Source organism: Typopeltis vanoorti, chromosome 10, assembly GCF_054136105.1.
Source record: "Typopeltis vanoorti isolate ZY-2024b chromosome 10, IOZ_Tvanoo_1.0, whole genome shotgun sequence".
In the NCBI taxonomy this organism is placed as follows: domain Eukaryota; kingdom Metazoa; phylum Arthropoda; class Arachnida; order Uropygi; family Thelyphonidae; genus Typopeltis; species Typopeltis vanoorti.
This window is the reverse complement of record NC_143558.1, coordinates 78,983,506-78,998,688: the sequence shown is the minus strand read 5'-3', so window position 1 is coordinate 78,998,688 and position 15,183 is coordinate 78,983,506. Positions and strand designations below refer to the sequence as shown.

The 15,183-nt window shown below is 35.7% G+C and overlaps 1 protein-coding gene across 4 annotated transcripts in view; it reads left to right on the top strand.

The window, feature by feature from the left end:
• Positions 1 to 15,183, top strand: part of Ehbp1 (Eps15 homology domain containing protein-binding protein 1) — a 462,410-nt gene that overhangs the window by 242,281 nt on the left and 204,946 nt on the right. For all 4 annotated transcript variants that reach the window (XM_090398822.1, XM_090398820.1, XM_090398821.1 and 1 more), the window contains one exon: positions 5,783 to 5,873. In XM_090398822.1, coding sequence (XP_090254948.1) covers positions 5,783 to 5,873 — 91 coding nt within the window. The remainder of the gene's footprint in view (positions 1 to 5,782; positions 5,874 to 15,183) is intronic.

Genomic DNA, 15,183 nt, shown 5'->3' with positions numbered 1-15,183 from the left:
TACTTCTGTATGAGAATGACTTCCAGCCAAAGGGCTTCATCTATACCAACCAAGCTACAGAGGCTCTTAGAAACTAATGAAAACTTATTTGAATCTAATTCAAGAAGAATTCTGGCTGTACTGAAGGCAAATGATGATAGTCCAACACCATATTAATGAAGAAATATGCATGTATAACAAGTGTTTCCATTATTTTCTCCACATCAAGTAATGGAAATATTTTACTTATTCTATACAGTGCTTGGAAGGGAGACAACGGACAGCCCCCTCCCCCCATGGATAAGGTGCATCGTGCCATGTAATGAGTCATGTGTTTGTAGTTGGTGTAAATTGGAGGAATATGATGCTCCCAAGTCAGTGCAACTGTGTCCAGGTGAAATGGCTGTGAGAAAGGAACTGATGAACTTCAAAAGAGGTGTTGTGATAGGATGCCATGTTGCAAGCCTATCTGCTCAGCAAATTGTTGACAAATTGGGCCATCCCACATCAGCAATGAGTGATACTATACAGAAATGGAAGTGCACGGAGTTAGCTGCAAGTGTTACCTTAGTGGACAGCACACACTCACCGAACATTACCATAGAGTGCTATGAAGGATGAGTAAAAACCGCGAATTTGTCGGCCAACATGTTGAATGTGCGGAGTTCCAGGTAATGACTGGAACACCAGTCTGCACAAAAACATTCAGAAACAAGGCTCAGAATATGGGTTCCATGGTAGGACCACATATGCAAGTCCCACATTACCCAAACAAACATGCAGTATCGTTTTCATTGGTGGAAAGATCATGTACAGTGGGATGTGGAAGCTTGGAAAGCTGTGTTATTGAGCAATGAATCATGCTACTCCCTCTTTCAAGCAGATGGATAAGTGTAGGTGTGGCAGATGCCTGGTGAATGTCTCTTACCAGAGTGCCTAACTCCCTACTATGAAATTCGGAGGTGGTGGTGTGATTGTATGGTCCTGTTTTTCCTGGCCTACGTGGCGTAATGAACATTGAACTACAAGAAGTATCTGGACAATGCAATGCTTCTTACTTTGTGGTGTTTGTACTGAACTGACTATTGTCTCTATTAGCAAACAATGCACTGTGTCACAAGGCTGCTGCTGCTGTAACTACATGGTTTGTGGACATGAGCCATAAAAAGCTGCATTAACCTAACCTTATCCCACAACATTTCAGGACCTCATTACAGGCCTACTGGAAGAATGGTGCAAAATTTCCATTGATCACTGTCGTACTCTTGTGGAAAGTATGCTCCATAGAGTAGTGATCAGAGTGAAACAATGTCCTACATCTTATTAAGGTGGGCACCATGGCTGTTTGTTCCTCATACTATAGTGTCTGTTGACTTCTTTCCAAGCAATGCAAGTTCTCTATTATAAACAGTAATAGAGAACCTATATAGAACGTGTAAAACTTTTCAGTTATGTAGGCATAATTTTTAATGAAAATGGCAAATTAAATATGGAAATAGACAACAGAGTTAACAAAATTGGTATGGTTGGAACTCAGCCGAATAAATTGATATGAAAGAGAAAAAAATTAGTCAAAACACTAGAGCAGCTTTATAAGATAATCCAATTTTAACTTATTGATCTGAGAGCCGAGTTAGAAAAAAAACATTTGATCTAACATTGCAGTCTATAGATATAAGAATTCTGAGAAAAATTGAGAGGTACAAACAAATGGCATCATTGGCAAAATCATAAAAAGAAAGATATTAGAAAGGAAGTTAACATGATTAACATTCAGGAATAATATGTTAGCAGAACTAATCTCAGATGATATGCTTAAACAATATGGGAGAGGAAAGGTTAGCAAAAACAAGTGTTTTTTGCCAGGATGGTTAAAGACCCAGAGAAAGACTAAGATCTAGGTGGATTAATATAGTAAGAAGTTCCTTAAAAGACAAGAATATAAGATCTGATAATATTCCTGACAGATAACAGGTTAATTTGAAAGAAAATTTTTGAGAATACTGCATGTAACCTTTCATGTAGTACTATCATAGTATCATATACACCCCCCAGAGAGTACATAGCAGGAATTTGATGATGAGTGGGTATTACTTTGGGGCTTTCTTTATAGTACTCTCTGGGAAAACTTTTCAGTCTGGCAGTTGCTAGTACAGAAAGGATTATTAGCAAGAATTTCAGAAATGACAATTACAAGCAGTTGCTATGATATTCATGATTCTTTTTAATTATTGTTATTATGACTCCGGACCTTCATGAAGCCACAAACTCATCGTGGGAGGCCTACCCTAGAAAACACAGTCTATCACACCACTTCTTGAACTCATTCACCATTCTTGCTCTCACACTTTATCAGGCAGTGCATTCCAATGTTCAACCACCCTTCATGCAAAGAAACCATTCATCCTCTTGCTCATGACTTCCTTTTGCAACTTCATGGGATGACTCCTTGTCTTCTCCTTCCCCTTGTTCCACCAAACAAAAGAACTTCCTACTGCCAACCCTGTCACTACCTCTCAACAGTTTAAATCTCTCAATCATATCTCCTCCTTATTCTATCTACCAAACTTTGAATTCCACTTCAAAATTCGATAGATAGAATATAGGAGGTGGGAAATGAATTTCATCACTTGGTGTGAAACCACTTCCCCACTTATTGGAGGGCTGAAGTGGCTTGATTAAGTTCCAAGTTTGATTAACTCCTTGTCTTCTCCTTCCCCTTGTTCCACCAAATGAAAGTACTTCCCACTGCCAACCCTGTTGCTACCTCTCAGCAGTTTGAATCTCTCAATCATATCCCTTCCTTATTCTAACTACTAAACTTTGAATTACACTTAGGTGGGAGACGAATTGCATCACTTATTGGAGAGTTGAAGTAGCCTGATTAAGTTCCAAGTTTGGTCTCTAGAACTGCGTTTCAGAACTATGTGAAAAAATATAAATTAAAAAAAAAATACATACACACACACACACATACAGGTAGTCCTCGACTTATGACGATTCACACTTACCACGGCCAAAACTATTATTAAAAATTCTCTAATTTAACTTTGCCGCCAGCATATACAGTACATGCATATATCACATTGCTTTTGTATATGCATCGCAACGTCACCATTAGTTGACAAGCAAAGCCTGTTACCAATACGCAATAGCCGCTGCTATGATTCATCCACTTCTAACTTATCGCAGCCTTTGTCACGTTAGTTGTTAATCAGCAGTATAAGTGTTCGTTTCTCTCGTTGTAATTTTTGTATCTCGTTCTAACCCTATCATGCCCAGTAAAAGAAGTAATACTACTAATGAAAATTAAAACATAAAAAAGAAGGCAAGGAAAGCTTTAAGTTTAGATATTAAAATGAAGGTGATTAAAGCATATGACAAAGGAAAGAAAGTTGGTGAAATAGCATGAGAAGAAAAACTATCGCATTCAACTGTTTCAACAATTAGAAAAGATAAATCAAGAATAATGGAGGCAGCTAAAGCATCAGTTGATATGAACTGTACAATTATAACGAAAAAAAGAGAAAGGCCAATTCATGAAATGGAAAAGCTACATCGGCGCCTGGTTTTAAGGCATTTAAATATAGGATTACGCTTTTTCTTGAAGGAAATTATGCTGGTTTAAATTAAAACCATTTCTTGTTTACCCTTCACAAAACCCCAGAGCTTTGAAAAACATTGACAAGAATAAGGAATACTGGTTTACTACAGGAGTATTCCTAAGGCTTGGATGAAAATTGTTTTATTCGAAGACTGGTTCTTAAATTGTTTGATTCCAGAAGTACGTGCCTACTGTCTTGAAAAAAACATTCCTTTTAAAATTCTATTGCTGCTTGATCTGACTGATCAAGACTTGATTTTCCAAAATGAAAGAGTTGTAGAAGAAGAAAGGAATAATAAGGAAGATGAAGAAGAGAAATCGTTAAAAAAATTTACTGTAAAAGGATGAGCTGAAGTATTTTCTAAACTAAATCAAGGACTTCAGCTACTCGAAAATATGGATCAAGACACTGATCGCTTCACCAAAGTCAAAAAGTAAATTCGAGAAGCAGCCAGATGTTATTGCAAAATATATGAAGAAAAAACCCAACAGACAACATTAACCAATTTTCTGATTAAAAAAGCTATTCCCGATTGCACGAAATAACCATATCATCCAAATGAGTGACAGTTACTCACCTGTTTAATTAAAGACACCGTTAACATAAATATAAACAAAAAACTTATTAACTAATATTTAAAGGAATTTCAAATTAAAGTAAGCGCACCATTTTCGATATGTGTTTATGTATTTTTTTCTTAAATTTTTCTTTCTTAATTTTGTATTTATGTATTTATATGTATATGTGCTAATAAATAATTTACAAATGTTTATGTAAGTTTATACATTTTTAACCGTTTTAAGTTAAATAGAAACCTAATTTAGGAAAATATTATAACAGAAATCAAACAAATCAAGAATTAAAAAAGTCCTTGACTTACGCCAGAATCGACTTACGACAGAGACGTTGAAACGGAACCCCATCGTAAGTAGAGGACACCTGTGTGTGTGTGTGTGTGTGTGTGTGTGTGTGTGTGTGTGTGTGTGTGTGTGTGTGTGTGTGTGTGTGTGTGTGTAGCCCATCCATGATAGAAAATGTATTATAGGTTTACAGTTAACCTTTGGCGGGGGGATCCCTCATGAGTCCTGATATCATCTTTATCTGCCTCTGCATTCTTTCCAGGGTTAATTTATCCCCTTTAAATCCTGGGTAACAAATTTGAGCACAGTAGTACAGATATGGTCTGATTAGGACTTTATAGAATGAAATGATGATCCTTTTATTTCTGCTGGTCAGTGTTCTTCTCAGTATTGCTTTAATCCTCTGGATTACCTTCACCACCTTTGCAGTATGTTCCCTGAATTTTAGGTTTCTGTCAATCATCACCATTGTCTCCCCGACTAATTCCAGTACAGTTCCTCCAACAGAGTATGCAGTCTCCCATCAGTGTATCCCACTTGTTACTTTCTGCTTCCTTGACACTGCTCCCTTATACACAACTCTTGTACCTATCAGACAGCCAGTCTCCTCCCACATCTAATTGATTAACCTGACATTCAAACCCATGTGCTGCAACTTAAACATCAGCTTATCATGTGGCACCCTGTCAGATGCTTTGTTTTTCCCTATATACAAGAAATAAAATGGTTTCTTACCATATTATTACAATATTCTGGATTCATACATTTCTAATTCAGAATATTGTAATAATATGGTGAATTGCTATTTTGCTACTTGTGCGTGTAGAAAGTAATATGATTTCTGCATTAAGACGTTTCTCACTATATTTATGGATGTATTTTCTGCTGATTTGACCTTAGTAATCATTGAAACTGGTCTAGGTAGTGACTCTAATCATAATGTATTACATCATGCATGCTCTGTGAAGTCATGCTGCTATGCACATTATGGGTCATAAAGAACATGATCTGTTCTTATATAAGAGTTGTCCGGTTATGAAAATATTTTCACATGCAAATCTTTGTATTCATATATTTGTGTAAATTAAGGAGGAAGACCAGATTGAATATTATTTCTTGTTAAGTATAATGTATTTTCTAACTAGGAAAAAACTTATTACACTTAGAATAGTTACTGTCTTAATATTAATTAACTGTTCTAAGAATCAGTAACTGATAATTCTTATAATCCTCTCTCTCACACACACAGAGGCTTGTGTTCTAGTTCAGTTGTTTATATTACTGAAAGTGGCCAATGATTATTAGTATGCATATAAGGTAAATTTCAGTTATTTACAGGTCTTAAATAATGAAAGTTCTTCATTTGAGGATCAAGGAAACCCAAAAGATGAGGCTGTACCTTTCTCTACAAGGGAGTTAACAGAGGACGGTAAGATATTTTAATGAAATAACATTTCCAGTTAGTGACTAACCTATGTCTTAGCATAATTTTTGGCTGAAGAAATTAGTTGTACAAAGTTGTTTTTCATTTTGCTGACTACACATTTAAAATTAATTCATAAGCAGTTCTTGTTGAACATCTTCAACAAGAACTGCTTATTAGAGTATTACTGCTTCTAATTATTAATATTTAGCTTACTGTGCATTTGGGACATCCCTTACAAATCAATAAATTTGTGAGGGATGTGTTATGGATATCATTATTAGTTGAAGTTATTACCGATAAACTTTAAACAATAGTGTAATTGTAGTTCATATGGGCATTCAAGGAATGATCAATTGATAAGACATTTGATAATATGTAATTATCACTACTAAATATTTGTATATCCTATTGTTTATTGTTAGTGATTATTGCTACAGTTGCATTGGTATTTAGTGGATTTTTTTTCTCCAGCTGCTCAGATTGGTTTCTCCCCCCCCACACACACATACAGTTTTGAAATTCGCCTCAAATACTTTTTAAAGTAAGTGAGATTAGTGACATATTTGATAGACTTAGATTGTGAAAGCTGAAATATTAATACATTGCCTGCATAGTTGGCTGAGTGTATATTTTACTTGATCTCCAAACACTAGATTGTGAATTCACATCATACTTTAACATAGATAATTGCTTTAGGTAGTAGATGATTTTCATTGTCCAGTTTGTGATCACTACTGGAATACTTATTAAATCCTTAGCCTCATATATTGTAAGCTTATTACAGCCCTTTGTTGGTTGGATTCACACACACATATATATGCATGCTTAACACTAAGTGAATAAGTGACTGGTAACTGACAATACAAAATATATACACTTTGCTTGGGGCTAGGAAATTAAGTAGTTGAAAAAGCCTTTATATATTCTGTGAATAGTTCTTCACTAGCCATGAATGGCATCTACAACTTGATGTTCAACCTACACAATAGGAATTGCTTTTTTCTTAACACATTTAGGTCGGGGCAGTAGTAGTTTGTTCATCGAACCTATCTGGCAAATCAAGTGAAATTACCGCCAGTTTTGTTTCTGCATATCATCGAACGCTCCGCTTTTCATAACAGTTTCTTCAATTGTAACTAATCCTGAATTCAGGAGAGGGGTATAGGTGAAAAGGAATATTCTTTTCAGAATATATTAAAAAACAATAATTAAAGAGAATGATATATTTGATTATTAGTTACTATACTTAATTTACTAAAAGATGTAAAGAATAGCAAATATAAGGAAGATAAAGAATAGGCATGAATAAAAATACTTTCAGTGCTGTAAAATGGATTGTAAATAATTCACATATGTGATATTATATGAACTTATGAACAAATCTGAAAACACACCTCAACTCAACATCACCAGAGTTCAAGATTGGTACTATCAACATAAGAAGCCCAAGAAATGGAGCTAGCTGAGGAATTGGATAAGTACCAGATCGACATAATACGGGTGACCGAAACAAAAAAGACAAAAACTGGTGAGATCTTTCTGAGTAATAAATACAAATTGTTATCTTCAGGCAATGACAATCGAGGAAAAGAAGGAGTAGCCGTAGTATTCAACACTAAATACGAGGCTAATCTTCTTGAATGGCAGGCAGTCTCAAGTAGAGTGATGTGGGCAAATATGAGAATGAGGAACTGGACAATGAGACTTATTTGTGCCTATGGTCCCACAGAAGGTTCGACTAAGGTAGAAGTGGAGGAATTTTTTGAGGCTTTAGAGAAAGCAACTGACACAATGTAAAAGGAAAAGTTGATCCTTGTTGGAGATCTAAATAGTAGAGTAGGAAATGATTGTCAGACATACAAAAATATTTGGAGAAAAGAGCAAAGCTAATAATAATGGCAAATACCTTTGAATTTCTGCTCAGGACATGGACTGGTTATTACTAACACAATGTTCCAACATAAAAAATGTGCACAAATTCACATGGAGAGAAGAGGCAAGGAATAAGAAAAGTCTCATTGACTATGTAATTGTTGATAGTGATGTTTTCCCACCGATGTAGGAAACCGGAGGGTACAGAGGATTTGAAATTGGAAGTGATCACCATTTAGTCTTGAGCAGGATAAAATTGAATTTCATATTGAGAAGAATAACATGCAGGAAGGTTTTAAAGAGAATAAAAGTCGAGCAGCTCTCAGATGTGAACTGTAGACTAAAATACACAAAGATTATTCAAGAAAAAATGAGAGAGTTTGAGAGCAGGAATCAAACTTTGGAGATTCATTGGCAAGCCCTGAAGAAAACGTTGATTGATTCAGCCAGAGAGGCATGTGGTGAGGTTGTGTGCAAGGATAGAAAAATCAGAACTCCATGGTGGACGCAGGAAGTTAAAGAGGCAGTGAAGGAAAAGAAGAAAGCATATCAAAAGTTCCTGGAAAGTAAATCAACTTGTGCTCTCAGAGAATACAGAGACAAATGTAAGAAAGCTAAACATTATGTAAAGCTGGTTAAACAAAAGTCATGGGAGATCTTTGGCAAGAACATAGAAAATAAATATCAAGAAGGTAGCAAGATATTCTGGAGGTTGTTGAAAAAGCTTAGAAATGGAGGAAAGAGTGCTGTAAAAGGAGTTAGAGATGATAAAGGTGACATGAAAATGGGAGAAAAAGATATCCTTGAAGTATGGAGTAATAACTTCGAAAAATTGCTAAATGAAACAAGCAGTGATAGCACAGTGGTAAAAAACATTCAACAGGCCTACAGTCAGGAATACATATCCATACTTGATGTAGAAAAAAGCCATCAAAGGCTTGAAATGTGGAAAGGCAGCAGGAATAGATGATATTTGTCCAGAAATGCTGAAGTATGGTGGTATAAAAGTCTTACAGTGACTGCACTGCATAGTTCAGAAAGCCTGAATAGAGGGACGAATTCCCAAAGATTGGAGTAGAGCTCTCATGGTACCCGTATATAAAAAGGGGAATAAAACTGAATGTGAGAATTACCGCTGTAATTCTCACATTCAGAGAACACTACTGAGTGTTCCTGGTAAGATTTATGCAAGTATACTTGAGAAATGGTTAAGAAGAATTGTGGAAGAAAAGCTTGGTGAAGAACAAGCTGGATTCAGGCTAAATAGAGGCTGTCAAGATCAGATCTTCACTTTACGACAAATAGTCGAGAAAGCATGGGAATATAACAAATATGTATATTTAAGTTTTGTCGATCTGGAAAAGTCATATGGCACCTTTTCCAAGCACCTGCCAAGAGTGAGAGAGAAGATATTCAATATGCTATCAGTTATGTTGTCAATGGGGCATTATATCAAGCAATACTTAGTCTTTATTCGAGTTGTAAGTCAGCAGTTAGAATTGAAGGAAGTACAAGAAGATGGTTTAATGTGAAATCTAGTATGAGACAAGGATGTACATTATCCTATCTGTTATTCATTATTTATATGGATCACATTATGAAGGAAAGTGGTATTAAACATGATATCAAAGTTGTAAATGTTAATGTCAGCTCTTTGCTTTATGCGGATGATGTTATACTTCTAAATAAATCCATTACAAGTCTGCAAGATTTCCTGACTAAATTGAATAACTGTTGTAATAGATATGGTATGAAGGTCAGCAATAAAAAGACAAAGACAATGAAAATAGGCAGAATCATTGAAAATGTCAACTGCGTTGTGAATGGAGAACCTGTGGAACAAGTAAAACATTTCAGCTACTTAGGCACAATTTTTAGTAAAGATGGTAAATTCAATATGGAAATAGACAACAGAGTTAACAAAGCTGGTATGGTAGGAAGTCAGTTGAATAAATTCATATGGAATAAGAAAGAAATTAGTCGGAACACTAAATTAGCTGTATACAAGACAGCATTCAAACCAGTTTTAACTTATGGATCTGAGAGCTGTGTCAGAAGTAAAACACTTGATCAAAGACTAGAGACCGCAGATGTGAGAGTCCTGAGAAAGATTGGAGGCGTGAACAGATGGCATCAATGGCAATATCATGTTGAAAACGAGGAGATTAGGAAAGAACTTGACATTGTCAGCATCCAGGAATGCGTTAGCAGAGCTAATCTCCGTGGTATGGTCACTTAAATAGAATGGGTCACTTAAATAGAAAGATTAGCAAAACAAGTGTTCTCTGCCAGGTTGGCAGTAAAATGACCCAGAGGAAGACCAAGATATAGGTGGATTGGTACTGTACAAAGTGCCTTAGACAATTGGAGTCTTGACAAGTAACAGACTGATTTGGAGGAAAATTGTAGATAGGAAGTTAGTAATGATGTAAATTTTTCGTGAAGTACTATCATATCCTGTACACCCCTTCAGGGTACATGGCAGGAATATAATGATGATGAATGATCAATTGATAAGACATTTGATAATATGTAATTATCACTACTAAATATTTGTATATCCTATTGTTTATTGTTAGTGATTATTGCTACAGTTGCATTGGTATTTAGTGGATTTTTTTTCTCCAGCTGCTCAGATTGGTTTCTCCCCCCCCACACACACATACAGTTTTGAAATTCGCCTCAAATACTTTTTAAAGTAAGTGAGATTAGTGACATATTTGATAGACTTAGATTGTGAAAGCTGAAATATTAATACATTGCCTGCATAGTTGGCTGAGTGTATATTTTACTTGATCTCCAAACACTAGATTGTGAATTCACATCATACTTTAACATAGATAATTGCTTTAGGTAGTAGATGATTTTCATTGTCCAGTTTGTGATCACTACTGGAATACTTATTAAATCCTTAGCCTCATATATTGTAAGCTTATTACAGCCCTTTGTTGGTTGGATTCACACACACATATATATGCATGCTTAACACTAAGTGAATAAGTGACTGGTAACTGACAATACAAAATATATACACTTTGCTTGGGGCTAGGAAATTAAGTAGTTGAAAAAGCCTTTATATATTCTGTGAATAGTTCTTCACTAGCCATGAATGGCATCTACAACTTGATGTTCAACCTACACAATAGGAATTGCTTTTTTCTTAACACATTTAGGTCGGGGCAGTAGTAGTTTGTTCATCGAACCTATCTGGCAAATCAAGTGAAATTACCGCCAGTTTTGTTTCTGCATATCATCGAACGCTCCGCTTTTCATAACAGTTTCTTCAATTGTAACTAATCCTGAATTCAGGAGAGGGGTATAGGTGAAAAGGAATATTCTTTTCAGAATATATTAAAAAACAATAATTAAAGAGAATGATATATTTGATTATTAGTTACTATACTTAATTTACTAAAAGATGTAAAGAATAGCAAATATAAGGAAGATAAAGAATAGGCATGAATAAAAATACTTTCAGTGCTGTAAAATGGATTGTAAATAATTCACATATGTGATATTATATGAACTTATGAACAAATCTGAAAACACACCTCAACTCAACATCACCAGAGTTCAAGATTGGTACTATCAACATAAGAAGCCCAAGAAATGGAGCTAGCTGAGGAATTGGATAAGTACCAGATCGACATAATACGGGTGACCGAAACAAAAAAGACAAAAACTGGTGAGATCTTTCTGAGTAATAAATACAAATTGTTATCTTCAGGCAATGACAATCGAGGAAAAGAAGGAGTAGCCGTAGTATTCAACACTAAATACGAGGCTAATCTTCTTGAATGGCAGGCAGTCTCAAGTAGAGTGATGTGGGCAAATATGAGAATGAGGAACTGGACAATGAGACTTATTTGTGCCTATGGTCCCACAGAAGGTTCGACTAAGGTAGAAGTGGAGGAATTTTTTGAGGCTTTAGAGAAAGCAACTGACACAATGTAAAAGGAAAAGTTGATCCTTGTTGGAGATCTAAATAGTAGAGTAGGAAATGATTGTCAGACATACAAAAATATTTGGAGAAAAGAGCAAAGCTAATAATAATGGCAAATACCTTTGAATTTCTGCTCAGGACATGGACTGGTTATTACTAACACAATGTTCCAACATAAAAAATGTGCACAAATTCACATGGAGAGAAGAGGCAAGGAATAAGAAAAGTCTCATTGACTATGTAATTGTTGATAGTGATGTTTTCCCACCGATGTAGGAAACCGGAGGGTACAGAGGATTTGAAATTGGAAGTGATCACCATTTAGTCTTGAGCAGGATAAAATTGAATTTCATATTGAGAAGAATAACATGCAGGAAGGTTTTAAAGAGAATAAAAGTCGAGCAGCTCTCAGATGTGAACTGTAGACTAAAATACACAAAGATTATTCAAGAAAAAATGAGAGAGTTTGAGAGCAGGAATCAAACTTTGGAGATTCATTGGCAAGCCCTGAAGAAAACGTTGATTGATTCAGCCAGAGAGGCATGTGGTGAGGTTGTGTGCAAGGATAGAAAAATCAGAACTCCATGGTGGACGCAGGAAGTTAAAGAGGCAGTGAAGGAAAAGAAGAAAGCATATCAAAAGTTCCTGGAAAGTAAATCAACTTGTGCTCTCAGAGAATACAGAGACAAATGTAAGAAAGCTAAACATTATGTAAAGCTGGTTAAACAAAAGTCATGGGAGATCTTTGGCAAGAACATAGAAAATAAATATCAAGAAGGTAGCAAGATATTCTGGAGGTTGTTGAAAAAGCTTAGAAATGGAGGAAAGAGTGCTGTAAAAGGAGTTAGAGATGATAAAGGTGACATGAAAATGGGAGAAAAAGATATCCTTGAAGTATGGAGTAATAACTTCGAAAAATTGCTAAATGAAACAAGCAGTGATAGCACAGTGGTAAAAAACATTCAACAGGCCTACAGTCAGGAATACATATCCATACTTGATGTAGAAAAAAGCCATCAAAGGCTTGAAATGTGGAAAGGCAGCAGGAATAGATGATATTTGTCCAGAAATGCTGAAGTATGGTGGTATAAAAGTCTTACAGTGACTGCACTGCATAGTTCAGAAAGCCTGAATAGAGGGACGAATTCCCAAAGATTGGAGTAGAGCTCTCATGGTACCCGTATATAAAAAGGGGAATAAAACTGAATGTGAGAATTACCGCTGTAATTCTCACATTCAGAGAACACTACTGAGTGTTCCTGGTAAGATTTATGCAAGTATACTTGAGAAATGGTTAAGAAGAATTGTGGAAGAAAAGCTTGGTGAAGAACAAGCTGGATTCAGGCTAAATAGAGGCTGTCAAGATCAGATCTTCACTTTACGACAAATAGTCGAGAAAGCATGGGAATATAACAAATATGTATATTTAAGTTTTGTCGATCTGGAAAAGTCATATGGCACCTTTTCCAAGCACCTGCCAAGAGTGAGAGAGAAGATATTCAATATGCTATCAGTTATGTTGTCAATGGGGCATTATATCAAGCAATACTTAGTCTTTATTCGAGTTGTAAGTCAGCAGTTAGAATTGAAGGAAGTACAAGAAGATGGTTTAATGTGAAATCTAGTATGAGACAAGGATGTACATTATCCTATCTGTTATTCATTATTTATATGGATCACATTATGAAGGAAAGTGGTATTAAACATGATATCAAAGTTGTAAATGTTAATGTCAGCTCTTTGCTTTATGCGGATGATGTTATACTTCTAAATAAATCCATTACAAGTCTGCAAGATTTCCTGACTAAATTGAATAACTGTTGTAATAGATATGGTATGAAGGTCAGCAATAAAAAGACAAAGACAATGAAAATAGGCAGAATCATTGAAAATGTCAACTGCGTTGTGAATGGAGAACCTGTGGAACAAGTAAAACATTTCAGCTACTTAGGCACAATTTTTAGTAAAGATGGTAAATTCAATATGGAAATAGACAACAGAGTTAACAAAGCTGGTATGGTAGGAAGTCAGTTGAATAAATTCATATGGAATAAGAAAGAAATTAGTCGGAACACTAAATTAGCTGTATACAAGACAGCATTCAAACCAGTTTTAACTTATGGATCTGAGAGCTGTGTCAGAAGTAAAACACTTGATCAAAGACTAGAGACCGCAGATGTGAGAGTCCTGAGAAAGATTGGAGGCGTGAACAGATGGCATCAATGGCAATATCATGTTGAAAACGAGGAGATTAGGAAAGAACTTGACATTGTCAGCATCCAGGAATGCGTTAGCAGAGCTAATCTCCGTGGTATGGTCACTTAAATAGAATGGGTCACTTAAATAGAAAGATTAGCAAAACAAGTGTTCTCTGCCAGGTTGGCAGTAAAATGACCCAGAGGAAGACCAAGATATAGGTGGATTGGTACTGTACAAAGTGCCTTAGACAATTGGAGTCTTGACAAGTAACAGACTGATTTGGAGGAAAATTGTAGATAGGAAGTTAGTAATGATGTAAATTTTTCGTGAAGTACTATCATATCCTGTACACCCCTTCAGGGTACATGGCAGGAATATAATGATGATGATATTATATGTGCACTTGTGTTATGACTTAAGTATCTGGGGATGGAGTGAAGAATACATAATCCTATAAATTCTAGACTTTCAGGACTATTAAATTATTTCAGGAAATTACAACATATACTAAATATTAATTAAAAGAAAACTTTAATCAATATGTTCCGAACAGCCAAGAAAACCCTGAATTGGGTTTTCTTGGCTGTTCGGCTGATGTTCTCATGATGCAAGCTTCCCAAATTTGGAGCACTCTCATGCATCCAAATTTGTTGAGGTTTGGGAAGTTTTTTTATAGCTGAGGCTAATTCTATGATCAATCTTTCGTATTTATATTTGCTGCAGTGTAGTAAAGTGGCTTTCTTCCATCATATTCTGTGGCAGGTATCCAGAGCATGGTTCACAAGCTCATAATGGCTGTAGTGAAACTGGATGTAGTCTTTGTGTTCAGATATCCTAATATTAGCTGTACTGCCTGTTTGGCCATAGTAGAACAGTTTACAGCTTCAAGGGACGTGGTATACTCCAGGTAGGTCTAGGGGAAGTGGCTGGTCTTTGGTGGAGCGGATAAGGGATGCCAATTTTTTATATAGTTTGTGGCAAGTCATCAGGTCATATTTCTTTAGGATTTTGGGTAACTTTTCAGAGGTGCTCCTGATGTAAGGAATGGTGAGAGATTTAGTGTAATCTTTGTTATGAAGGTGGGGGGTTAACTGATTTTAATATTTTCTGGAATTTTTGTGGGTTGTAGCCATTGGCTAAGAACTTGTTAAGGATGTGGTTTAGTTCAGAGGATAGGGCATTGTCATCTGAAAGATTAATTTTGCACTGTTATATTAGGGTTTTTATAACCCTATATTGTTGTGAGGGGGGGGGGGGATTGCTGGCGAATGTATCTGCTTGTATGGGTTGATTTTCTGT